The sequence below is a fragment of the Calliphora vicina genome, chromosome 4 (assembly GCF_958450345.1).
Source record: "Calliphora vicina chromosome 4, idCalVici1.1, whole genome shotgun sequence".
In the NCBI taxonomy this organism is placed as follows: domain Eukaryota; kingdom Metazoa; phylum Arthropoda; class Insecta; order Diptera; family Calliphoridae; genus Calliphora; species Calliphora vicina.
Genome location: NC_088783.1, coordinates 22,500,623 through 22,528,607, shown reverse-complemented (window position 1 = coordinate 22,528,607; position 27,985 = coordinate 22,500,623). Strand labels below are relative to the sequence as shown.

Genomic DNA, 27,985 nt, shown 5'->3' with positions numbered 1-27,985 from the left:
AAAATAAATTCCAATTTTATTCTCAATGGTTTATTTTTAATATAATTAAAAAAAAAATAATGTTAAAATTAAGCAATTAAAGGTGGTTAAACATAAAAAAGAATTTACCGAAAATATATTAAAGAACTCTTTACGTGTTATAGATATTTGTAGTTGATAAAGGAAACAAAAGTATTTAGATTTTTATATTTGAAATAGTAAACTGTTGAAAAACACTCGGTAGTAAAAAAAAATTAAGAGGCATACTTCACTGTCCAACCACACACACACCAAAAATATGTCCACAACCATAACACAGCAACATCACACCGCCTTTCTTTCATGTCTGCTTCCTTTCTCTCACTTTATTATTTATCCTTACCATCATCATCGATAACATGTTCTACGCCATCTTCAATAACGAATGCAAAGCGAGTCGAAGATTTGTTTTAAATTACTACTGGCGGACTGACTGACTGAGTGACAACTAAAAGGGTCGGCTGTCTAGATGTTACGTATTTAACCTGCAATGCAAAACAAAACCTTTTAAGAGAAATTAATGTCACACACCACACACTTGTGTATCTTGTCAAGTTTTACCTATAGTGGTTGTCGTTCTAATAACCGGGCTTTTTTGTTTGTAGATTGATGTTGATGTTGCATGTTGTTGTGGTTCTGAGAATCATTTTGGTTTTAAATTCTATTTAATATGATTTTATTTGTTGCGAAAGCCTTAACCATGCTCCTTGCCGATGGGAGCCGTTGCCCGTAACAAACTACACCCACGGAGTCCAACCTTCATATAACGAAGCTAGATTCTCTTCACTAGTAGCTTCGCGTATTACATAGTCCACCTGTTCGGCAACAGAGCTGCGGCGATTATGATCGGGATCTCGACCTTCCAATTTCATGCGAATACGTTTCCATACTGAAACAGCATAAGCATTACGTTTCTGTTCGCCAATTTGACTGTTGATAACTGAAATAAAAATTAATAAAGGGTATTTATCCTTCATCAAGGTATAATTTAAGATAAACATTGAAAACTGTATTTGTTGAAAATTTCATGGTTCAAAAAAAAAAAATTGCGAGAAAATTCGACTTAAAAAATATTTTTTCTGTTTTTGTACCATTTTGGGTCCGAATTTCTATGATTAGATATCAATAATATCTATGTTAATGACTTAGTAATGCAGATATAGATAAAAAAAAATAGCTCAGAAATAGAGCTAGTTTTAGTAATATCTCAGCCATTTATGGGTCGATCTTCCCGAATTTAAATAGCAGTCGAACCGGGACTGTAGCGGATATATTGATGTATCAATCATGTATGTAAGTTAGCTTCGGAAAGTTAATCTCAACAGACAGGCACACATGGCTATATATTTATAACAATGCAGAATATATATACTTTATGGGGACGTAAATGAATTGCAAACGAAATGACAAACTTATATATACCCTTACCACCATTCATGGTAAAGTGTATAGTAATAATTATATGAAACTTGTAAGAAATGTGTATTTGTTTAGAATTACCTTCTTTATTGACAAGATCATTCTGTGATATTGTTTTATTTGGCGACTCACTTCCTTGTTGTTCACGTTCATTATCAATTTGCAGAAAACGTGCTAATAATCCATTTAAATCGTCATTATTTCTATGACATAAATCATGTAATTCTGTAATTTTGTCCTGCATTTGTAGTATGGATTGTGAATCAAATTCTCTGGAAAACAATTGTGCTTGCAACTCATTGAGTTTGGTTTGCAAAAGTTTTAAAGATTGCTGTACATCTCTCAGATCTTGGCACAATTCTTCATTATCAGATTTTGTGGTTTGTTTGCACAATTTCGTTAACATTTTCAATAGCTGTCGTAAATCCGAGCGTAACGTTGAATCCAAAAGTGACTGTAATAAAATTTTTGTTAATATGTTTAAAAGAATTTAACGACAAATATTTCTTAAGGCTGCTTACCTGCATTTGTTGACCATCTGCCAGCAAATTATTTTGCATGGACTTATCATCTTTCTCCATATCACTGATTTTTTTCTGTACACTATAGATCATTTCGTCTAATAAGCCCGAAACATTTTCTATCCAATATTGATCTATTTTATCCTCAGGATCTAAAAGCTGTACCAAATTACGTTCCACCGCTGTTATCGATGATTCACTCTGTAGCCATTCCTGGCGTACATCGGCAAAAAGTTTTACCAAATTTTCAAATGACTGCTCATCTGAACACATTTCAAATTGCAACAGTACTGCGGCATATTCTGACAAAGTTATGCACAAATTTAAAAAGAATTTATAGCGTTGATTGATGAAATTGATGGCTTCATCAAATTGTTGTTGTTTTACAATCAAATCTGCACTAGATGTCAATGATTGTATGAGATCTTTAAACGAGTGACGATGCAACTCCAAATCAGACTGTATTTTTAACATTGTTGACTTCCACACTACTAAAACTTGATAGATTACTTGAAGTCTGGTTAAAAATTCATGCTTGCTCGTAACGAATGTATGTGCATCTGTTACATCCTTCAAGTGTTGTTCATTTAACCAATAATAGGCTGTGGTTATCAATTGATATTCCTCCAGCAATTTCGAATGATGTACTACCACAAAATCATCACTCAATTTTAATGATTCGTGCTGTAAAGCAACATACAGATTTCCACACAATAAATCGGCATTCGATAAATCAATCTCATTAAATGTTTCCAAAGGAATTAGAGTGCTTTTTATATTGTGATTTATGTTCTGAATGGCGTACGATAATAAACCTTCAAAGAGTGTTGATTGTATACCAAACACTAGGTCATCAATTGCATATCGTATTTTACGTATATCATAAATGTTATTGATATTATTTATTTTAAATGATTCAACACTATGTTTCAGATTTCCAACTAAAGTTATCTTCAAATCAGTGCGTAGCTTTTGTGTAATATTGCTGATATTTATGTTCCAAGAAGTCAACTAACAATGTGTGATAATAAAGATATGATAAAACAAAATTATTTGAAATATAAGAAAACAATACTTACCTCTAGCAGATCATTTGTTGTACCCCTGTGGCATTCTTGTATATACAATAATTTATCTTGCAACATTTTCAGAGACATTTCCAATTTTTCCACCGCTGCATCAATACTATTTATTATATCTTTTAATGGTGCATGGTTTTCCAAAACAGCATTATTCATGCCACTTCCAAAATTATTCAATACATTTTGCAGTTCTACATTATCGTCCATCATAAAAATACTAAATAGCTTGGGAATTACTGATTCCATGATTTCTCTTAGATAGCATATGGATTCCAGGGCCGTTATAAGCAAATGCAGGATTTCATTGTTGGGTAGCGGATTATTGTAGGTGGTATATATTGAGCCGATAAAGGTGTTTATTAGTTGAAGAAAACTAAGTTGTTTGTTTGGCAAAAAGTAGTCACGATTTTGCTTTAGAGTTTGTTCATGGATTTGGAAAACTTGTGATGCTTGCAAGATGTGACGTAGCATACATATTATAAGAATTTGGTTGTTATATGATGGATTTAGCGAAACAAATTCATTGATGGAATTTAATGCAAGTGAACTGTCAATGATCTAAAAGAAATAAAATTTACATTTAATTCAAGTGAAAAGTTGCTTTTAACAATAAAATAAACGTTTTCATTAAAAATCAAGTAAGAGAGCTATACTCGGATGTGCCGAATCTTATATACGCTTCAACAAATTAAGATAAAAATTGAAAATGAAATTCGTAAACAAAATTTTAATGAAAAAATTTTGAGAAAACATTCTTTTTATATTTTTATGAATTTTATTTTTTTGTTGAAAAAAAAAATTTGGTTAAAAAAAATGTTGAAAATTCGGGTTCAACATTTTTTTTCCCGATTTTTACCCATTGTAGGTCCGAATTTCTATGGCGTTATATAGGTCTTTGAAGTATCTATCATTTGATATTCATATTGCCATGTTAATGACTTAGTATTCCAGGTATAGATTCAAAATAGTTAAAAAAATCGAGGTGTCTTGGATTCTTACTTTTATCTCAGCCATTTGTAGGCCGATTTTCCTGAATTTAAATAGCAACCGAACCAGAACTAAAGGCGGTATATTGTTGTATCAATAATATGTATATGCATGTTATATGGGGGCTTCGGAAAGTTGATTTAAACATTGCTATATCGACTCCGCTATGTAAACGATCCAGAATTTATATATATTATGGGATCGCAAATGAAAAATGTAGCAATGATAAACTTGTATATACCCTTATATATTAATTTGATTATTTTCACTGATTTCATTTAACTTAAAAGTTGCTAGTGCCTTAAGGCCCAACTATAATGTGCATAAGCTAGCTTAAGTTAATGTCAAAACCGAACGAAAAGACTGTCAAATGCTTAAGAAAATCCGAAGAAACTTTTAGGTGGCCATAATGTACTTATGTGCATTCAAAACAATTTAGCCCCATTTGCACATTTATGTGCAACACGTAATTAAAAAAATACGTATTTCTTATTATTTTATGAAAATAAATTAATTTTCTTCATCCTCTTCATTTTTTCTTTGTATACAATAAACAAACTTACGGAATGTGCGACCAGCTTCGCTCTTTGCTTAAGCAAATAAAATTTGACGAAACTTGACGAAACTCTCTTAAGTAAATTATAGTTTGTCACATACGTTTTATATGTATTCGAACAGTTGCTTAAGCTGACTTAAACTAGTGTATGCATATTATAGTTGGGCCTTTAGGCTTAAGATTTATTGTAATTTTAATTATAATAAATTAGAAAAGAAATAAATTTAACTTACCGGTTGCTGTTTGTTTTCTTCCAAACTTTGTTTAGACTGAACTATGTTCTTTTGTAAATCCAGCGAAATCATTTTCATGCACTCAAAATATTGACAGCAATGTTCAATATTACGCTTAGCCTGCACTGCAACTACATCATTTGATTTGTCCTCAATTCCCATTAAGTTGATAAAATTCCTCTTGTATTTCATTAAACGATAATGTTGCAATTGTGAACGTGGATAAAATTGCATAACACGACTGTAAAAGGTTAATAGATCGCGGCACTCCAAAGCCGAACGTTGAGTTTGTATGAATGTGTTTTCCATATCGTGTCTGTTAAACTTTGCCTGCACATAGACGTTATTCCAATTGTTGTCGATCAGCAATTCTTTAATAATATCAAATTCACTTCCATTATGATCGACAATATCATTTCCCTTTGGATTTACTTCAATGTTATGCATTGCCTCGGGATTCGATACGATATTAAAATATGTTAATAACAACAAATCGAGTTCGTTAACAGTTTTCTGTACCATCGATTTAATTTTGTTAAAGTTCTCTAAATCATGTTTATAGACATTATAACGTTGAATGAATGCATGGCTGGCTTGTGCCGAACCTAGGGCTTCTAATTCTCTGACCATTGCTTGTTGTTTGGTGAAATTATCGCGCTCCTGTTCCAATTGTAAAATTTGTTTGCGATAGTCTAAGACATTTTGTAGATGTGAGTGCAAATCATTTAGCTGGAAATCGAAATCGTTCCTGAAAGCGAAATATAAGAGAATTTATATTATTTAATAAATCTTAATATTCCAAAGAATTTTTAGCATAATATTATTGCCACACTTACTTATATTTGATCCAGGTTGGCTTAATTTCTGTTATTCTTAAGGCCATCGATTGCCTAGATAAATCCACTTCCTGTTTTCTATTGTTATATATACTCTTAGGACTTAAAAGTTGTGCCGATGTAGTGGTATCCAGTGATGCTATTATATTTGCCGCACTATGAGCAGATGTCCTCCTTGAAACCGTGGTAGTACCATCATCACTTACAGTCCAATCAACCAAGGGATCGTATACAAAAGCCTCCAATAATGTCAATAATGTTTCTCGTTCTTTGCGCAATATTTTAAGAACATGAGTGCAGGCCAAACGGAATGCTCCCTGAAATTGAGGAAATAGGAGATTATTTACAGTTTCTATTACATTATTGAGTAATTCAATTATACAATTTTTTTATTTATTATAATAAAATATATGTATGTTTAAATTAACGTTCAGAAAATGTCTCAACTATTTAAACAAATTTATTTAAATCTAATATTGCCTACCCCTACATACTACCCCTAATATACTGTTACCAAAATACTCTTTGATACAATTTTGTTGACTTATTTTAAATGTTTGTAAATTTGATTATTAATTTTAGTCAAACCAAAATAACAGTTATTTTTTTATCGAAATAAAATCAAATCACCGTTACCGAATTAATCCAAATAAGCGAAACCTTTTTAACGTTTCGAGTCGGTAGACAACCTTGTTTAAATCTAAAAAACAAGTCATCAAATTATACTTCTAAATAAAAATTTTAAATATTTTAGGTAAACAAAATTAATTTTTTTTCCAAAGTTGTTTTTTTTAACTTTTTGTAAAAAAAATTTCGAATTGTTTTTTTAAATTAATTTTTTTTTTAAATTAAATTTTTTAGTTTTTTAATTTTTTTTAATATTAAGCGAAACAAATTTTTGGTGAAAAAAAATCGGGTTAAAAACTATTTTTTCCGATTTTGACCCATTGTAGGTCCAACTTACTATGGTCTTATATACGTTGCAAAGGTCTCTGAAAAATCTATCATTAGATATGGATATTGTCTATATTAATGACTTAGTAATCCAGATATAGGTCAAAAATTGGTAAAAAAAATCTTGTCCTGGTTTTTTCCTTATATCTCAGCCATTTGTGGACCGATTTTAAATAGCTTCGGAATGTCGATTTCAACAGACTGACGGACATGGCTTAATCGACTCCGCTATCTATAAGGATCCAGAATATATATACTTTATAGGGTCGGAAAATTATAATGTGGAAATTACAAACGGAATGACAAACGAACGTGAAGGGTATAATAAAAAGACCGAAATTATCTTATACATGTTACTATATCTTGCAACACTGTTACCTCAGCGGTAACGGAATCGCTTTGCCATTTTCTTTTAACCATTTCGAATTGGTAACCAACCTACCTCAATTTTTGGTTAATAGAAAAAAATTTAATGATGATGACAACGATTTTTTTTAAATTTGTATTTTCAGATCTCAATATTAGACTGCTTCAATAATAACATGATACAGTCTTTGTTAGTTCGTTATATCCAAAATGTACTGTATGTATATATAAAACAAAATTTGATGTAAACTTTTGTCTTAAAGGTGCGACTGAAAATGATGACAACATTTCATTAAATATAGAGATAAATCGCATCTAAATTAATATTTACTTTATAAATACTGTTTGGTTTATTTAAACAATAATCTACGAAATACATGCTCGCATGTGCTATCTCTATTACTTACGAGATCAAAATTCATACAGGTTTTGAAATTCAAAAACTAGTTTACATTCTTCATTTTTAATAGGAGTTAAAATGAATGAATGATATGTTTGTGATGAAGCTACTCTATTCGTAAGTTCTCTCAAATATGTTTATAATCACGTTTTGTTAGTTTTTATTTGATAAGTTCAAAGTATAATATTCATTAAAATACTACTTAAAAAATCAATTCTTATAACGAAGATGACTAGACAATTTAATGTCTACCCTGTTGTTTGTTTGATAGTTGTGGTGTATTTTCATGACGAATTAGATAGACATACCTACAAAAATAAAAACCTATGTTTTTACAAAAAATATCTATTTAGATTTTTATATTTAATAGCTATACTAACTAATTAAAAAATTATTTTGTAATTATACAATAAACTTTTGTAGAAATATCAAATGAACTGTGAAGAATAGGAATTGTTAAAAAGTCTATTAATAAGTGTTTTTTTTGTCATTAAACAATTTTAAGTATCATTAAAGCTTTTCTGCCAAACTACTAGGACTTACAAAGACCCTGATAGATTGTAAAGATTTTATTATATTTTATGATTATTATTGTTATTAACATTATATACCATGAAGTTCCCTAAAGGGTATAATGCTAAATTCATAAACATAGATAACGAGGGGGATATACATTGTTACAGTGTTAACAAATATGAATAAAAAAAAATTGATGGCAAACATCAATAAACCTTTTCAAAGTATTCTACAGAATTATTATAATTTCCATGTATAAAGCATACAAATTCTAATGGTTTTCTTTTCGAATCGAATTACACAATAACCCCCCTGAAAAACGGGATACTAGCTACGCTACTGCTTTTTCCCACAGCAAAATAGATACTTTTATAAACAATAACATCATAAACAACAATTATATTGACATATACACACATACTATGTATTTACAGTAACGCTCAACTATTTATAAATGGATAGACCGATGGCTGATATGTAAATTCATCATATGATATATAAGGAAAGGCTACTTGAAATAGCAAAATAAACCCCTACCGTAGGCGTTAAGACATATGTATGAAACAATAAAAGAAATTACCAAGGTTGGCTAACGGTTCAATGCTAACGGTATTTTAACGGAATTTGTTACAGTATTCAGATTCATTGCGATGTCCAAATTTGTTGCCATACATTTTTTCTATAATATCCATTGATTTTTTCGTTTCTGTCTTCTTTTGGCAAAGAAGCATTGCATTTCAACCGCTTTTTTTTAAATTTTATGTTCTTAAAGCAATTTGAAAAATTAATTTTTGACATTTTTTGAAAAGTATTAATACACAATATTGCCGACTGTTAATACCTTTAGAGATGGTTTCTTACTTGTCACTTAAACGTAGCTTAACAGGCTGTTTAGCCGGGTTTTAACCAATGGTTGTTTCTCACTAATGGATTTATTTTTTTAGCGTTGACATAATTTTCAGTCAAATCAATTCATCAAAATGTTTCATATAAAAATGCAATATTTTAAATTTTATAAGAAAAAACAACCGCTTACATAAGGCGAACGAAGGGAAAGTGGCTGGACCCGCTGTACACAAATAAGACAGTCAAGCTTGGCGTTGGCAATATTATTGTGTGATACTGTTTTTCAGTGCAAGGTATGGGTCTAATATATATTATAAAATATACTATGACTGGAATCGAATACAGATCCATTTTAAACTATGTTATGTATCCATACGCTGAGGAAAATATGCCCATAGTTTGGAGATTCCACAACGACAATGACCACAAAACACCACTACGCTTGCAGCCGAGTGGTTACAATTCAATGAGGTGCGTGATTGGAAGTGGCCTACCCAATCTCAATTCAATAGAAAAAAAATGGTAAATTGTAGATCACAAAATACGGGCTCAAAATTATACCACGAAGGAAGCTTTATCAGATGCGGCTATAAAGAAAATACAAACGATTTAATTATTGTAGTTCAATGCATCGGCGCTGCGAAACAGTAATAAAAAACAAGGGATGTTCAACAAAATTCTAAGTCAAAATCAAAATAATATTTCTAATTAGTTGCAAGCAACTGTGGCTATTTACATACTATACCTACTACTTATAAATATTATTAAACACACAAAAATTATTAATGACACGAAGATAACATGGCAGCAGAGTGTTTTTATACGATAGATACATGTGTTTCATGAGGTTCTGAGGATTGTTGTTAATATAAACATGTTGTTGCTATTCTTTTGCGTTTACAATTTGTTGTTTGTATTGTTGTTAAATATACTATATACATATTTACATACAAGTATTTTTGACAAATGCAGTTACTAGATTTTTTCCCCCAATTTATATATATTTTTTGGGATATATTTTTGTTGTTGTTGTTATCAGTTTTAGCACTCACAGTTGGTCAAATATCCCAAACGAAGTTACATTTCTGTAGTTGTAGTTGTTATTGTTATAGTGGTGTTGTTGTTATTAAGATTGTTTTTATCAAAACCCAGCAGTTTTATACAGTAATCGCTAATGTCTGATCACTAAACAATTTCAAGTGTCAATACTAATCAAAACTTATCCACTGAGAGTATTTGTGGAAAATTTAAGCCAGCCAATTCCTTTAGTTTGGCCCATCGTGTTTTCAACAGATATACAGACGGACATAGCTAGATCGTCTTAGAATCTTATGAGGACCCAGAATATTTATATACGAATGTCGGTCTGCGAAAAATATTTTGATGTGTTACAAAAGGAATGACAAAATCAATATACCCCCCATCTTTTTTGATGGTATTATAAAAAGAACTATACATATAACTAAAATTTATTTCACTCATTTCTAATGAATACTCCCTTTAACCAAAGCTTATGGTGAATGTGTTCCATCGGTTTCAATGTGTGAGAAATGGTTTGTTCAGAAGTGGTGATTTTGATACGAAAGACAAAGATCGCTCAGGCCAAAAAAGTTTTAAGACCAAGAATTGGAGGCATTACTCCGTGAAGATTGTTGTAAGCTCAACAAGAGCTTGCAAAATCATTGGAAGACACTCAAGCTGTAATTTTAAAACGTTTGTGAGCAGAAGGATTCATCCAAAAGCAGGAAAATTGGGTATAAAACGAATTGAAGCCGCAAGACCTTGAAATTATGCATGAACGCCGTAAAAGATAATCATATTTGTACCGAATCATTGCACCAAATGGATTCATTACAATAACCCGAAACGTAAGAAATCGTTTGTGAAGCCAGGTAAACCAGCCAAATCAACACCAACACCAAATATACAGTGGTGGCCACCAATTTAAGACAAATACTTGAATTTTTTTCATCAACTGAATTTTAAGTGCGATAAAGCCAAAATAAAAGGACCTCTAAGGGTATGAAATTTATTATTAATGTTTCTAGTTTCTGAAAAATGTTTGGAAAAATCGGTAAAACATATATGGACAAAGATATGTGGAAATACATTGACCCACCTCAGCGAACATCCGCTGTTAATAACATGATATGAGCGAAACTAATGGAACTAAAAATACGAAATTTGTTCCGAATATTTTATAATAATAAAATTATAATGATATAAATGTGAGAAAATATGTTTATTTAAAAAAAAATTTTTTTGGTAAGTTGTAGAAAAATTGTATGTGTTCGTGGTGAATATGTATGAATTGACACAGTTGAATAAAACACACTTGTGTGTTAAAACAGTCCTTATGCATACATATTTGTGGAAATATTTGAAAAAATAATTGACAATCCCGTGGAATTTAGCAAACAATTTTTGTCTTAAATTCCTGGCCACCACTGTACATGGCGCTAAGGTAAAATTATCTGCATTTGGTGGCAGCAAAAGGGTCCCATCTATTATCAGCAGCTGAAATCTGACCAAACGATCACAGGGAACCTCAGAAACGTTAATTGGCAGACAAATGTCCAGAATAAGCGGCCAGACATGAAACCGCAATATTCCATCATGAAAACGATCGGCCATATGTTGCAATACCTGTTAAAAAAACAATTTAGAAAGAAATTTGCCTCATCTGCCTTATAGTCCAGACCTTGCCCGGTCCTACTACTATTTGTTTCAATCGATGCATAACGCTCTATCTGGGATACGTTTCACTTTGGAACAGATTATCCGTTAATGGCTTGAGTCGTTCTTGGCCTTAAAAGATGAGCAGTTCTTTTGGCTTGCAACATATGGATATATGTTGTCAGAAAGATTGGTCATAGCCAAAAGTGATCAATACTATGAATAAATTTATATTGTACAAATGTTTCAAAATCAAAGTTAAAAATTTAAAAAAAAATCCCAATATATAAAATTATTCGAAAATTATCATATATAAATTATTCGAATAATTATAATACTCTAGTAGCTAGTAAGGTAACTGACTCCATGTAACCGGTCCCATGTGTTAACTACTTTGGACCAGCTATCAGACAGTCTCTTTATAATCTATGTAGGTTTAATAGACCCCCTGCCTCAACACATGTTAAATTCACGTAGTTATTAATGTGACTACATAAATGATAGGAATATTCACTATATATTCGGGACAGTAAACCAGAACTGCAGGGAATATATCCAAATTAGTATGACTATGTGTTAGTATAATGATTTTGTGTGAACTTTTGTATTCGCTGAACAAAGTACCGGCAGGAGGAAAAACAAACAAAATACAAAATAAAAATCTAACTATACTAGGGATAAAGACCCATGAAGAAAGTCAGTGCGTTTTTTTATACATTTTCAGCAGCATAATACAAAACGAAAAACTCGCCCACACTAAAAGAGTTATAAAATAATGTAAATATAGTACACAGTATGTATGAATGTATAATAAACAAATATACAACGATATATTATCATACATATTAATAATAATCATAAAATCAAAAAGACAGAAAGAATGAAAAAAATAATAACAGCATTTATATATTTTAGTTTAAATCATAGTCAATATTCAATCAGTTTAACAACGAATAAGTTGATATTTTTCTAGTAAAACGGCTCTCTCTAGTCTAAAAAAATAATATTAAAAAAAAAACAAATAAAAAACTTAATAAAAAATAAACACAAAAAAAAACAAATATTGAAATAAATTATTTTGAAAAACAAATCTTAATTAACTACTGTTTTTTTAACAAAATGCCTGCCAAACAGTATAATACAAACAAACAATAATAACAAGAGCAAAGACTAAAAAAAAATAATAAAAACCAAAAAATTAAAATACCAAATTTCAAACAATATGCTATGGAGTTTTCCATAATTGATTTGACCACACCATCGACAACAACATCAAATTCTTCAGTTATTAATAATAGCTTAATTAATGTCGACCCTATCGTTGCCGTTACGGATTTATGCTGGAGCACCATTTTGTGGGCCTTCACCAATGTCATTTTATTTATATGCATTTTGGGTGGTAATGCTCTCACAATTTTAGCAGTACGCACTTGCCGCCGCTTACGTTGCCTAATTTCGAATATGTTTATTTGCTCTTTAGCCGTTTCGGATTTTATTGTCGGTTTAAGTTTGCCCTATCATTTGGCGTTTTATTTGGGCTCGAATTGGGGCAGTGTACATGAACTGTGTCTTATACGTTTCTTTTTGATTATATTTGCTTGCTGTGTATCAATTTTAACACTGATAGCAATATCGATTGATCGTTATATTGCAATCGTTTATCCGCTACATTATACAAGGTAAGTCCTATTTGCACATATGAGCGGAAAAAGATAGATGATAGATACAGAGATAAACAAAAACTGAGCAGTGACAAACTGCTCATTGAGATATTAAGTGTTTGTGTCAGTGTGCTGAGGAAAATTTCAACAGGTGTGTTGGATTTACAAATGCATTATATTAAAATGGGGCTTAACTACATTTAGTGTTGCTAACAAAACTCTGTTGTTACAAGACGAGACAGACCTTAATACCTGTAGCCGTTTGTGATGATATAATTGATTTCCTAAAATTTTATTTGTATATCTTTTACAATGATGATTAAGTTTTTTAGCGGTAACGATATTTACGATTATATTGGTAACTCTCTCTGAAATTTTATGTCGGACGCAACAACAACATACAGCCTTAGAATTTTGACAGCAAACTTAGGTTTTTTGTCTCTCAGTACACTTCTTTTTATATTTTGTTCTATTTTAACAACCTTAATAATTCCTTTAAAAACTTAAAATTTCAATTTGTCTAGAAAATATTTTTTTTTTAATTTTTTCACACTCAGAAAACTGTTTAGGTTGTGATAACCGAATTTATTGCTAAACGAATGATTCAGTTGGCTTCATAAATAACATCTTGGATCACAACGCCTGGTATAAATAGCTAGTTATTTTAGTATTTTAATAATAAAGCGATATGATTCAAATGAAATGTATTTTGAATTCTATTAAACGGAAATAATTTCTTGTTTTGCCCGTTGAATTCCCCATATCTCGTGTTATTTACTCGAGGTTAAAACTGTAAATAATTTTAAATTATAAAAATAAAATGTTTCTTGTTTTTTTTCGAATAATTGTGCATTATTTCGGTAGAATATTTTTTGAAAACAACGTGGACTGATTAGGCTTATTTTATATTTTTTCTGGACTGTATACTTGTGAGATTTATAACCTTGATTGATGCTAAATTTAAACACTTATGCTGCGCAACAAATTTCTGCTTAAAATGATATGTTCAAAAATATACCAATAAGTCTCCTGGATAACATGGCATACCAGCGCTGGTCTTGAAGCAGTGCTTTTCGACGTTAGCTAGTCCATTAGCTAACCTTTTCAGCACTTCATAACGTGGCAGCGTATTTCCTGTATGTTGGAAGGTTGCTAATGTCGCTCCAACTCCTAAAAAGTGAGAGGCTAATAACCCTGAAAATTACCGCCCAACAACATTTTCCAAAGTTATGGAGAGTATGGTAAACTGCCATCTGGTTAAATATTTGGAGTCCAACAATTTACTTAACGACCGCCAGTATGGCTTTCGTAGAGGATGCTATATGGGAGACTTACTAGCCTTCCTATCGAAAAAATGGTGTCGTTCCATTAAACGTTTTAGCGAAAGTAAAGTGGTGGCTCTATATATTTCCAAGGCGTTCGATAGAGTGTGAAATGGTACACTTTTATCAAAACTTATTGCTTTCGGTGTCGGTATTAACTTCTCTCGATTTATATCGAGGGTACTGCAAGGCTTCGTTCTTTCTCCTACTTTATTTCTTATTTTTCTACCCTTCAACCCCTTACGATCTTCTACCTCAAACTTCCAACTCTATCTATTCTTTTGCAGATCACAGCAAAATTTGCCATTGATATTCATTCAGTTATAGACTAAGCCTGTCGGAGATTGGGGCAATGAGGCAAAACATGAATGATTCGGAACCTTCTGACAATCTCTGAATGGGGTCATGCGAATAGGGTCGCTTTCAACGATCGCAAGACTCAGACCATGACGACAGACCATGACGCTTCATCTGTATTTCTGGGTGATGTAAATATTGTGAAATCAAACGCTCTTGATGTTCTGAGCATAGGAATACAATGTGATGTCCGCTGGCATAAACACATTTTTCAAGTGTCGAAAGAAGCATTAAAGTTTCTTGGTGCTGGTCCAAGAAGAAAAAAAAAAACGGCGAAAATAATGAAATTCGAAGCAATTTTACAAACTTTAGGGAGTTTTGTTTGTCTAATTATTTTTCCACAAGACAGTTGTGACGGAAGTTAGTTGTCAGAAACCTTTTTCATGAAAATATTTGCGTATAATGTACATACAAATACATACAGTATTCTACACAACATCCCTATATGTGGTAAAAAATGTTATTTGATTAATACCCTGCAGTTAAGCAAGTAGTCAATGTATCCCTTATCACTTGGCTGACTCCAATTTATGTATTCACACGCATGTGCTCTTTGTAGTGCAGATAGAAGACAATTGGTTACTTTATACATCCCAGGTAATCTAGCGTGAAGACAATTGCCACTTAAGTGTCTCTAAGTAATCTAGGGTGTAGTAATTTTAAACGTTTTGTAAGTAATTCGTACAAACTGGTTTTATACAAATTGTGTTGATATAATTCTCATACAGTTTATTTTTATTTTTGCTTAAGTTACTGACATTTCATGTAACCTATCGCGAAGGCAATTGTCCCTTTAGTGTCTCTAAGTAACCTAAAGTTTAGTCACTTTAGAAAGTATTAATATTTCCCACCACTGAAAATATGCCAATACCAATTTCTAATAATTTAAACTTTTTCTTTTCCAACCTCTTTTCAGATATATGACACGTCGAGTAGCTATATTTATAATAGCATTCAATTGGTCAGTTGGTGCTACAGTAGCAGCAGTACCCATGTTTTGGAACAATTGGAGTACTGCTTTTCAATGTGAGTTCGATGAAGTTTTGCCACCCTGGTACATGGCCGGCATTATAACACCAGGCTTTACCATCATATGGATGTTAATGTTGTTTATGTACTGGCGGATAATGAAGGAAGCCTCAAAACAGGCTAAACAATTGAAAAATCCAAGAGGCAAAAGAACATCAAATTATCTACAGCCAGATTGGAGATCTGTGCAGGTTGGTGTTTTTTTAATTTAAATTTTGAAAATACCAACAAATTCTAACAATTATTTTCATTTCAGATTGTTGTCTTCATTATGGGCTGCTTTTCTATATGTTGGCTTCCTTACTTTATAGTGGCCTGTTCTCAGATATTTAAAATCTATAATATAACACCATTACTATACAAAGCAACATTTTCCTTGGCTATGACAAATTCAGCCCTTAATCCTGTTATATATGCTTGGAAAAATTCCAATTTTCGTAAAGCCTTTATACGTCTATTACATTGTAAATCTCCCAATTGTTATCAGAATTCACCAGAGTTTAGCAAAGAGTCTCCCGTGTCACAAAAACGTTGTTCCAGAAATGATTCGCCAATGGCAGACAAACGCTATTCCATATCAAGTGCTGATATACCTATAAATCATAATGTTGAGGAGTGTGCGATTAGTGGAGCTGATGTTGAAGTGTGTGTGATTAATGCGAGTACGTTGCAAATCAAAACAGAACGTTTGCCTAAAATTTACACAGTTTCGATGTCAACAACATCGGATTGCTTATCAATGCATTGAAACACAATGCATAATACAAATATATGTATTTAGAATTTTTTGTATTGTGAAACAAAATAGAGAAATTTAGTCCCATTTTCCCCATATCTGGTTGTTATTTTTTATCATGACGATATACTAACAGTTTCCGTACAAAAATTGTTTTAATTGGAAGTATATCGTTACGAAAAACGATAACCAGAGATTGAGAAAATGGAGAGCATAGTTTAAATAATAACTTAGAATTATAAGTTTTAAAAATTTAATGTAATAAATGTTTTTGTAAGGACTGTATTGAAAATGGAAGTGTAGAATTTGTTTAAAATTATTCGGGTAAAATTTGACTGATTAAAGAAGCAAAACAAATACATACATACATAGATATTATGAAATTTTATATGAGAAACGTATATGGGCATTCTCACAAAAAGGTCCACTGAGATTGAAAATAAAAATGTTCAAAAACAAATGATTTTTTCTAACGCTATACAAACAAATTTCTAAATTTTTATAATATATTGTATTTTAAGCTTATCTGTGTTGTTATCATGAGAAAAATTGGACTGCAAATATATTTTATCTTACTCTTAGGTGCTTTTAATGACATTTCCTTTTAAGTATTTATTGTGTACATATCGAGGGACTATATTCAACATTCTCTATGTTAGAAAACACAAACAAAAAATGAACTGTTTATTTCGCTTATTCGTAAGGAATATTAAATCCTTTGTTCGTTTTTAATAACATTAGGATAGAGTCGTTAGTTGAACTCTGGGTTAAGGACTTCCTGGTGAGTTGAATAGTTTCTTGATTGGTACCAGAGCAAGATGGATTATTATATCCCCTGTTATGATTACTAGCGGTGAACTCTATTCTCAAGATCTTTAAATCTAAGGGTAGGAAAATAGTTGTCTATGCGGAGGACATTATGATTTTGATCAAGGGAAAGTTTCTTTCGACAATCAGCGAGGCGGCGCTAGATGACCTTTCAACCTGGGCCAAGGAAAATGGGCTGGGTATGAACGGGCTGGGTTAAACCCAACGAAAACGGAGTTAGTACTCTTTACCAGGAGTAGGGAGTTTTAATTTGCCGAAAATATACGGCGTTGAGCTGACTATCAGATGAAGCCAACAAATTATCATGCCTCCTACACATGCAGGAATTATATTGGAAAGAAATGGAGACTACGACCAGGCATGGTATACTGGATTTACACATTAGGAAGATACTCAGTAAAGTTTAGAGATGTGCATAACGGGTGCCATCGGTAGCACTCTTGAGGCAGCACTGGATGTAATCCTTAATATACTGCCAATTGAGAACTATGTGGCAAGTGTTGCGGCTAGAAACTTGCTTAGACTCTTTGAGTCTTTACTGGATTTCGGACCATAGCGTAACGACTTTAGACTTCGGTATTTCAGATGAACTGGCAGACAAGGTTCGGATCTCGACTATATTAATAAGGACCTTCTTTATGTCACTACTATAGGTTGATCTTCGAAAGATTCCGGGACTCTACGAACCAATTTTAGTATAGTATGACGGATTGCAGGGTGTCGATGGCTATTTGGCCAAAGTTGGATGCAATGGCAACCAGAATACTAATTGGGTTGGATAGAAAAAGTCTCAGAAGGGGGGTTTAAGAAATAAATTTTTAATTGGATTTAATTTGTGACATCGTTCAATTTTATAAATTTTTTACTATACTTCAAATTAAAAGGCAGAACATAGTAAAATATTGGTTTTAAGATTTTTTTAACTTTATGCATCCACTTGGAAAAACCCGGGGACTATAGTATTATTAAAATTCACAATAAAATAACCAATAAAAAAATGTAATTGCACTTACCTCTGTTCCCACCAAGCCTAAGGCATCCTTTAGATTTTGAGTCATGCGGAAGGGCACCTTTTCCGGAACGCGCAAAGTTTTACCTTTCTCAAAACAAACACTATAATCGATGTGCAGAATTTCTCCTGTAGCCAATTTAATAAGCACATTGTCCAAATGACGATCTCCCAAACCAATGACGTAGCCAATAATAGACATGACCGCCAATGACATAGAATAACGACGCACTGACTTACGCCATTCCACAGAATTGGCAGAGTAACACCAAATTTCCTTGGATAATAAATCTTTAGGTGTTTCGTTGGAAAGTTCTTTGAGGACACGTTTCAAAACACCCATGGGCCATTGTCGCCGTGGATCGGTAACTTTGAGATTGCATTCAGCCAGCAGAGGGGTTAGTTTATTGTAAAACAATTCAGAGGGTCTTGTGGCATTGGCCGCCACTGGGCTTTGTTGTATTTGTTCTTGTGCCTTAGCCGATGACTGGCGTTCTTTTTGCTGTTGCTTAAGCAAAGCATCACGCTGTTGCCATTTCTTGTATATGGCGAACAGGGGAGAGCAATTGTCCACCCATCTTATTAGACCTGAACGTGAGCCTAAAGGTATCACTGAATAGTGATTGGCCTTAAAACAATCTGTTTTTGCCTTGGAGCCATAAGAACGTGCCATCATGGAATTGGATATGGATAGGAATTGCATAATACGCTCGTCCAAGTGTAAATCTTCTTGTCCCTTAAACAGGTACGTATAGCGCTGACCATTACTGCCATAGAAGGAAAGTTTTTTAGGTTTAGTTTTGGTGGAAATAAATATTAAAGCCGTGAGATCTACAGATTTTATATAGACAGCCGGCTGTTCATAGGTATCAACACCGGGCATAGCTATAGTTGTATTGTGCATATTTGACAAAACTGGACTAATTTCGGATATGCGTAGCGTTGAAGAGTTACCCCTTAAAGGTCTTTGTTGGAATACACTATACAATTGTTTTATCTTTTGCCAATATTCCGAAGGTTTAGATTCCTCGATATTTTTATGCAATTCCTTTAAAACGGCCTCGATATATGTACCAAAACGTTCTTGGAAACTGCGTTCATAATTAGTTTCTGGTTCCTTTTCGGTAACAGCAGTAATTTGTTTAAAGTCTGCCAACAAATGCTGTCTGAACACTTCATATTTGGCCTGCATTAGTTCAGAATTATTGGATTTTTTCGACTCAGCATCAAGATTATTATAAAGAGGTGAATACTCCGCATACAGTTGTGACAAACTGTGTATCCAATGCTCATCCCATAACAGGGTAATACGTCTTAGTTCTTTTACCAATAATTGTACTTGTAATACCGTTTCGGGTGCTTGTTCGGCTAGAGAATTTAAGAGAGTTCCAAAGCAGTTGCTTAACTGTACTTGGGTGTCGGCATTATTACGATATTTTAGTTCTTGTTGGGCGCCTACTACAGCTGGAAAAATTATCAGTTGAGGCTGATTAACGGCCAAACGACATAATAATTCGGCTAAACTTTGCCTCACATAGGGCTCATGGTGATTAAGTCTACTGAAGAGCTGAGGAACAATCACTTTCCATGGTCTTAGGGGTGTGTTGCGTAAACCTTCCTCAAGAACATCCTGGAAATTAATGAAATAAAGATGTTTAACATTTTTGAAAGTTTAGTGAAATATTTTGGTGAAACTAATTTTTAGTGAAATTAATTTTTGGAGAAATTTATGGTGAAACTAATCTTGATGAAAGTTGTATTTTGAGAAATTTTTGGTGAAAAAAATTATAGTGAAATTTTTTGGTGAAACTAATTTTTATTGCAAATTTGTGGTGACATAATTGTAGAAAAAATTTTAAACATTTTTGGTGAATATTTCTTTGTAGAGATTTTTTATGAAATTTTTTATTGACAATGTTTGGTGAAAGTAATTTTAAGTGAAAATTTGTGGCGAAGTTAATTTTTAGTGAACTGGATAACATATTTAGAGCAATTTAAAAAAAAAATGTATGAACATTTTTGGTGAAATTATTTTTAAGTGAAAAAAATTCTTGGTAAAATTTTATGAAAAAAACTTTTTTGTGAATATTTGGTGAAACAATATTTTAGCAAGAATTTTTGGTGAAACAAATTTTTAATGATAATTTGTAGTGAAACTAATTTTTAATGAAAAATTTAAGTGAAAAAATTTTAGTGGTATATTTAAAGAAAAAAATGTATTACCTGCAATCCAATGGCATGTTTAACAATCAAACGCAACAGCCGCAACGTTGTTGTAACAAAAGTACAGTCCTCCACCTCGTTATTATCTGAAATTGTAACATCCGTTTTTTTGGCTACATTCTCACTTTCAATGGCCAGATATTTGAAATAGGCTCTAGTAGCTTCTTCGTAAAAACCATATACACCTTTCTGTGCCTGACGCCATATTGATAGAATAGCATTTAATTGTTCCTCATTAAGAGAACAAACACTTTTCAATTCACGCTCCAAAATTTCAGTCGTATTTTCCGAATTCGTATTTGTATCCAAATCTTCGGTGTTGTCATAATTCATGGCATTTAAAATATGCTTATTTAGCACATCAATAATTTGTTGTATGGAATCGACATCAAAGTTATCTTTAAGTATATCTTGTATAGCAGCAACATTTCGCTTAGTAAGTTTAATGTCTTTAAGGTCATTAACAGAGACAGATGATGATTGGTCCGAACCTTTGGTCTCCATGAGTTTTTTACCCCAACGATAACACCAGTTGCCGTAGGAAAACCAAGCTTCTCCTGAATTCTGTTTACACATGATGCTAGCATTTAATAATTTACCCACCGAATATTCCGAAGAAGGTAACACATTCGTTTTAGAGCTGTCCGAATGAGAACAGCAGGCTATTTCGGGCAATTGGTTTTGTAATTTTTGAAATTGTTGACCATTTGTGAGATTGGTGTTATTTAAACGATGTATGGTCAACCAATCAGCCATGGTTAAGAGCAGATTTGATATAGAGTCGGGATAAGAGTATGTTTCAGTTTTATCTTTCAATTGTATAATTTCTGAACAACAAGCCGAACCCAATTCTAAAGCCTCTGATATTGAAGTGGTTTGAGCTTGTAGACACTTGACCAATTCCTCTACACCTTGTACTAAAACTATATCATTATAGTCAATATTCAATTGATTTGTTTTCAACTGTTGAGCAATTTCATTGAGGGGCAAATTAATGTGTTTCAATTTAAAGAATTGGCTGAGCAAGGATTGGCAGTAATTTAGATTGTTTTCTAGACGAGCTTTAGAAGATAAATGTAACAAAAGATCGTATTGTGGTTTGCTTTTCTGTTGGCCCTTTATCAAAGACCAATACAAACATTTGCTTAATAAAAGGGAAGACATTTTTGTATCTAGACAATTCTCTTTAGTAGAAATAATAATATCTTCTTGATTGTGCAACTTTTGTGAAATGTGGTTAATAACCATTAATTCATTTAGTTGATTGTTGTTGAATCCAGGTTCGTAACTGCGCAATAAACCTTCTCGTATACCCTGTTGCACACAGTTTCTCACGGAGTCATAAACGCCCTTCTTTACGTCCCTTGAGTTGGCGTTTATTATACAAGAATCTTGTAATTTTCTTAAAACCTCATAATACGAGTAGGTTTCCAATTTGGGGGTGAAACTATTTATATTTTTCTCACTGTTTGCTAACTCTTCAGGCCATTCGGTTAAATCTACTAGGGCTGTGGTTAATTCCTGATGTTGCCAGCTGTTGTACTGTTCATAACCCACCGACTGATAGACATTCTCCATGATTTGTAGATGTTGTTTTGAATAAATGGTTTCCTGTGTTATAGCCGGAATCTCCGACCAACGGGCTGTGTGATAGAAACACTCTGTTAGTTGTTTTTGTATGAACTCCTTCATGTACGAGTCCATAGACTTGTTATTTTCATCATGTAGTGTATATAGGTAACCAGTTGCAGCCTTTTCCAAATGTCCACTTGCTTGTTCTGCTACATATTGTATCCATTCGAAACGTTTGCCATGTTTAGATTTTAACCAGGTTGTTAAGCCATACAGAGTATCGGATTCACCGCAATTATAGAGAGCCCACACCAAAGAGGTCACGGTACGATCGAGTAGAGCTAGATTGCTGTGATTTGCTTCAATTTGCAAAATATTCTAAAATTAAAAATAAAAAAAGTAAGAGAGCTTTAGTCGTCTGTGCCGAATCGCTTTTTTTGGTGAAAAATCAATTTTGGATGAAACATTTTTTTAAATATTTGTTGAAAACATTTTTTTGAAAAATACAAAATTATTAGTGAAAGGTATTAAAATAGACTGAAAATTGTTTAAAATACATAAATATTTTTGCTTTGACTCACCTCAGAATATCGTATGACCATTTCTGGTTCCATGCAATGTATTGATATCAAATTGACTGCGGTGCGGATGCGTTTAAACCACTCCCTGCAAGTCGAGGCATTAACGCGAAAAAATGTTTTTGCCGGCTTTTCAGCTGGTAACATGGCATAGGCAGTGCCCTCGGCGGCATTGTAAATATGCTTTTCCAAGCACTCGAGAAAGCCCAAAAGCATGCGACAATTTTCTTGCACCTGTATGATATTTTGTAAATTTTTATACGACAAAGGCAAACCCTCCTTTTCTGCCAAAAAGCGAGCATATTTCATAACCACTCCCTCAATGCCGAGGAAAGTTTCTTGAGGTTTTCCCAAAGTAGTGCGCAATTTTTGTTGCACACAATAACGGGCTGCCTCATACTGCAAGTGATATGACAACAATTGATGATTGTCCTTCAAAGCCTTTAAATATTCTACAAAATGTTCACGCTGCAAATTGCATGAACTCTTTTCGATAAACGAAGGATAAAGTGAACTATTTGAATGAGCATTGGGATCCAAAGACTCCAAGAATGATTTGAAATATTTTGGCCGTAGGCCATTAAAGCAAGCGGACGCTTTGTGCCATTGGTATAGAGTGCAAATCTTCTCTTTGTTTTTGGCATAAAACTGTTTGTCATAGTTGGGTCTTAGACAAATATCCAAAGGTAATTGTGCCAGAATTTTGCAATAAGCTGCAGCCAATTTTTTATCTGAACTTTCTGTGATGCACAGAGCAATATCTCTGATATTGGACAATATCTGATCAGGGACCTTTGGATATGTGAGCAACGATTCTATTATAGTTGAGCATATAAGCGGCTGTTTGACAGCTGCCAATGTTATATTATCGCATATCTGCATAAAATACTTGTTTTGTATTAATATTTCAAAGTCTTCCAAGCATTCTTGTAAAATATTTTCCAGCCATTTAAATATTTTCTCTGAACTATGCCACTTTAATAATTCGGCTAGGAATTTTAAAATCATGGCAAAATTTTCAGAAGAAGGTGAGTCTTGATGTTGTTTCAGCAAACGTGACGACTGGCGAAAATTGTGATTCTTCATACAATGATCTATGATTAATTCCAACAAGGCCTGGTGTAAAGTGGGATATTTACTCCATAACGAGAAATTTGAGCCCTGGCAATTCTTGATAAGTAATTCCAAAATTGAAGGCTTTAAAGCATACATGCCTATAATTGAAGATGTCTGACAAGCCAGTGCGGTTAAGCCAGCCAAGTAGAAATTTAATAACATTTCACATCTCATCATGGAATCCGCAGTACCCTCTATGGTATTTAATTTGGCCACTGTTTTATTTACATCTTCCAGGATATGGCGATAGCCTTCTTGCAGCAATGGCACATTTTTTATAATTAACATTTCATGATAGATTTTCATTAATAATTTACTTGTTTTCAAACCACAACTTAGTTTAATATCTTGTAATACTTGGCAATCGGTGCCCATGATAAGAGTAATGAAGCTTAGAGGCAGCTGGGTGCGATATTGTCTAACAATATTTAAAACCATATAAAGGAAACTCGACTGCTGGTTAGCATTGAAGACCGGCAAATGTTTCAGTTGCAGCTGGATTATGCTTTCAAAAGCATTTAAATTCTCAACACCTCTGTCGTACAAAAGAATCATGCAGTAGAACTCATTTAAATTGACCACAGTCTCTTCACTTAACATAGGTATCACATCGAAACATATTTTGGCTACTTTATTGACGGCTTCTTTAGCGTTTGTTAAAATGGCGGCAGCCGTGCCAAATTCATTGAGGTTAACCCCTCTGGAGGCCAAAGCCTTTACAATTGAAGTAAATGCTCCTATAAAGGATCCTACACGAATTTCTGTTTGTTGTCTTGTTACCGCCGAACTATCCTCCTCGCTTAGTATATCATCGCGACAGGCCTCTATATCTTCTATAAATTGTCCCAAAAGACCGAATGTAAAATCCAACTCATTGAGAAAATATTCGGCGAATTGTTGTAAAACCTTGGCACAATGTCGTTTAAGTTCTGCAGGCTGTTCGACCTCTAAATGCCAACCGATAATGATGTCAACTATATCGGTGAAGTGACGCTGAAATGATGTCTTGTAATTTTTCGAAAATTCCGCTATAGTTTCGCTGATTGAAATGAAATTTTCTGAAACTTCAGCATTTTCGAGATATTCTTTGAGTAGACTAAGGAGTCGTTCGCTGTAGGTTTTTAGATCCAGATTAACGGCATCACATCTTGAGGAGTTAAGAGTACATATAAGAAATAAATTTAATTTAGCATAAAATTGGATTATAAAAAATTATGATTAATGGAATCTATCTATCTTCCTCTACTGATTGATTGAATGATGTGCTTAGTTACTTATGGAGTAAAAATATTTGGTAACTTTTAGCCGTAGATATTGATTTGAAATAAGTAACCTTTTAGGTAAATTTATCTGCTGGGTATTTTACACCGTAGAATACAATTTGTTGAAGTTACGGGTATGATTCAACATCGCCGAGCCTAAACGCCAAAAGGTAAAGAAATACAATTTGTATTATAGGTTTCCAAAGATGGACCCTCAATGTATGGAAAAATTGAAAAAAGTTTTGTGTGAGGTTAGGATAAAAAATTTAAAAAAAAGTCTGATGTCGATCGGTTAAAAATTGGCGTGCCGCACGAGTGTTAAAGTTCGTGATAACAAAATTGTGAAAAAATGGATAGAAAAAGGCTCGTAACTACTCAGGAGTCATCTTTAGGAAGGTTAAATGTAATATTTCTCTAGAACAAACGTACCCTCTATATCCAAAGCTTCAGGGTATCCCCATACAAAAAAAATAATATTCACGAAAAAATCACTATTAATAGTTGATTACTGTTTGGAGTTGTGTGAAGTTTTGTTTAATTGGATTCGAAAATTTTTTGTTTTTTTTCCATTATATTTCATAAATTTCCAATTATATTTCAGAATTTTCTAACTGAATTTCAGAATATTCCAATTATTCTAATAGCAATACCAATGGAAATTTCTGAAATACAAATAGAAAATTCTGAAATACAATTGGAAAATTCTGAAATACAATTAGAAACTTTTTAAGTGTGAATTAAAAATTCTGAAATACAAATGGAAATCTCTGAAATACAATTGGAAAATTCTGAAATACAATTAGAAAGTTCTGAAATATAAAAGGAAACTTCTGAAATTTAATTGGAATATTCTGAAATATAATTAGAAAATTCTGAAATATAATTAGAAATTTATGAAATATAATTTGAAATTTCTGATATATAATTGGAAATTTCTGAAATTCAATTGGAATTTTCTGAAATACAATTGGAAATGGTGTAGAATTGTTCATTGTATGACCAAAAAAATAATTTTTTTAAACGACAGTTTCAAAACTCCATTTCCAAATTTTTAAAAATTTTGTTAAACAAATTTCAGAATTTTTTGATCATCACATTGGTATTTATTGGAATACAAATATGAAAAAAGTATGCCAATACCTACTAAAGTTTTTCCATTCCTGCGATTTAAATTGTGCGATTTTCGAGAAAAACTAATTATTTGGTCATATTTTGTCGAATGTGCTCATTTTCCATAATGTTATGAATTTTAAGTAAAACCTATTGAGAATATTACAGTTCAGGTAATTCTAACTATAGTCTGAAAGTTTTACTAAATGTGGATAACGTTAACTCTTAAATCGTGAAGGTCAAGGTAAAATTCTGCAATATTTGGTATTTCTAAATGATTGACAGCGAAATTCTATATATTTTTTGTGCCAATTTTAATGAAAGTTGCAAAAAATATACCTTAAGGTCTTAAATTTACAATAGCAGCGCAAAAATGGAAATTAACCCTTAAGAGCACTTTGGGTCCAAATGACCCTCAACTTTATCATTTAAAACACAGTAAAATTATTTTTTTTATTGGCAAGTGGTTCCTCAATCAATTGCCACGTGTAGTATTATCAGCCGGGTACACAAAAAAAATAACTACAAAACAAGATCAACTAACTACTTTGCAGGCTAATTTAAATTTACCTAAAAACTTTATTATACAATAAGAATAATATTAAAACCATTTCACTGAACCCCATAAAACAAATAAACCCACCTCAATGTAGTTTTCAGAGCCATCATTAAATATTTGCGTATACTTTTAATGTTTTCATAAGCCTTGGCCAAGTGTCCCTTATAAACGGCAAAATCATAGCGATTTATGTAGCCCATGATGCCCAGAATTGAGCTGGCATTCTCTAAGCACTCAATAGGGCATTGACGCAACACCGTAAGCATATTATCGAACAGAATATCAAATGAACGGCATATATAAGTGACATTCGATTGATTGCGTACAGCAGTTTCCAATTTCTTGCACAGATCAATAGCAGCCTTGCGATTGTTTTCTATCATCAGGCGTCGTATGATTTTAGAGATGCGCAAGTCCTCCGATAGCATGGGCAAATTGTGCATACGTCCATATTTATTGCTGTTTTCATAAGAGCTGCCAGGTGTGGCCTTTTTCAAATGGGAACCTAAAAAATTGTTCACTTTTAATTTAAATTCTTAATCATCTAGCTTTTGTCGACACCCACCTTCCACATTTTGCCTATTACTATTTAGGATATCATTAAAGTGTCCTCCTTGGTCCGTTTGAGTTTTGCCATAATAAGTAGACGACACATTGTCATGATGGTCTGTGTGGTTGGCATCATGTCCGTCGTATTGTTGTTGTTGCTGCTGTTGCCGAATTTGTTGATCTTGGTAGTCGTACGTGCTTTGGTGGCGTAGGCCATTTAAGGGCCGCCACTCATTATTTGCATTCTCCTCTAGAAGAGCGTGTTGAAAATTTCCCACCAAATGATTTTCTGCATCTTCTTTATCATTGTGGTGGCGCTGTTTGATGTCAGTTGTTTCCTGTTCAAGTCGCCTCGGACTAAAATCATCATTGTAATCCATGGTCAGGGATTGTTAAACACTTGTCAAAATAAAACAACATGTAATTGATTTGTCGAATCAATCAAAATGTATATAAACTTTAATTATTTTAGTTAAAAATTCCACAAACAAGAAAAACAAACACAATTTCCACGAAAATAACGATGCAACTTGATGATAAAACTTTGACAGCTGTCTTTTGTTCAAGAGTTGCCATATACTGCCATAACATGCCACAAAACGTCAAAATTCACTATTGTGAATGATGAACATTTTTTGTTCGTTCGTTTTATTTTTTTTTTAAA

At 32.7% G+C, this 27,985-nt stretch overlaps 2 protein-coding genes across 3 annotated transcripts; one reads left to right on the top strand and one right to left on the bottom strand.

Moving 5' to 3' along the window:
- Positions 1-8: 8 nt before the first annotated feature.
- On the bottom strand, positions 9-27,846 carry nonC (serine/threonine-protein kinase Smg1). Of its 2 annotated transcripts, none has more exons than XM_065510374.1 (12): positions 27,338-27,846; positions 26,857-27,277; positions 22,729-24,988; positions 20,576-22,525; positions 18,357-19,982; positions 5,653-5,969; positions 4,817-5,564; positions 3,038-3,598; positions 1,959-2,969; positions 1,519-1,891; positions 580-958; positions 9-522 (listed from the first exon to the last, which is right to left on the bottom strand). In XM_065510374.1, the coding sequence occupies exons 1-11, from the start codon at positions 27,699-27,701 to the stop codon at positions 756-758; spliced, it is 9,834 nt and encodes a 3,277-aa protein (XP_065366446.1). In that variant the 5' UTR covers positions 27,702-27,846; the 3' UTR covers positions 9-522; positions 580-755. The 2 variants fall into 2 exon arrangements, with proteins under 2 accessions (XP_065366446.1, XP_065366447.1); XM_065510375.1 differs by having other exon boundaries at positions 9-503.
- mAChR-C (muscarinic Acetylcholine Receptor, C-type) lies at positions 12,591-16,537 on the top strand. Its single transcript, XM_065508756.1, has 3 exons — positions 12,591-13,089; positions 15,667-15,970; positions 16,036-16,537. Exons 1-3 carry the CDS (start codon positions 12,638-12,640, stop codon positions 16,525-16,527), a joined length of 1,248 nt encoding a protein of 415 aa, XP_065364828.1. The 5' UTR covers positions 12,591-12,637; the 3' UTR covers positions 16,528-16,537.
- Positions 27,847-27,985: the final 139 nt, after the last annotated feature.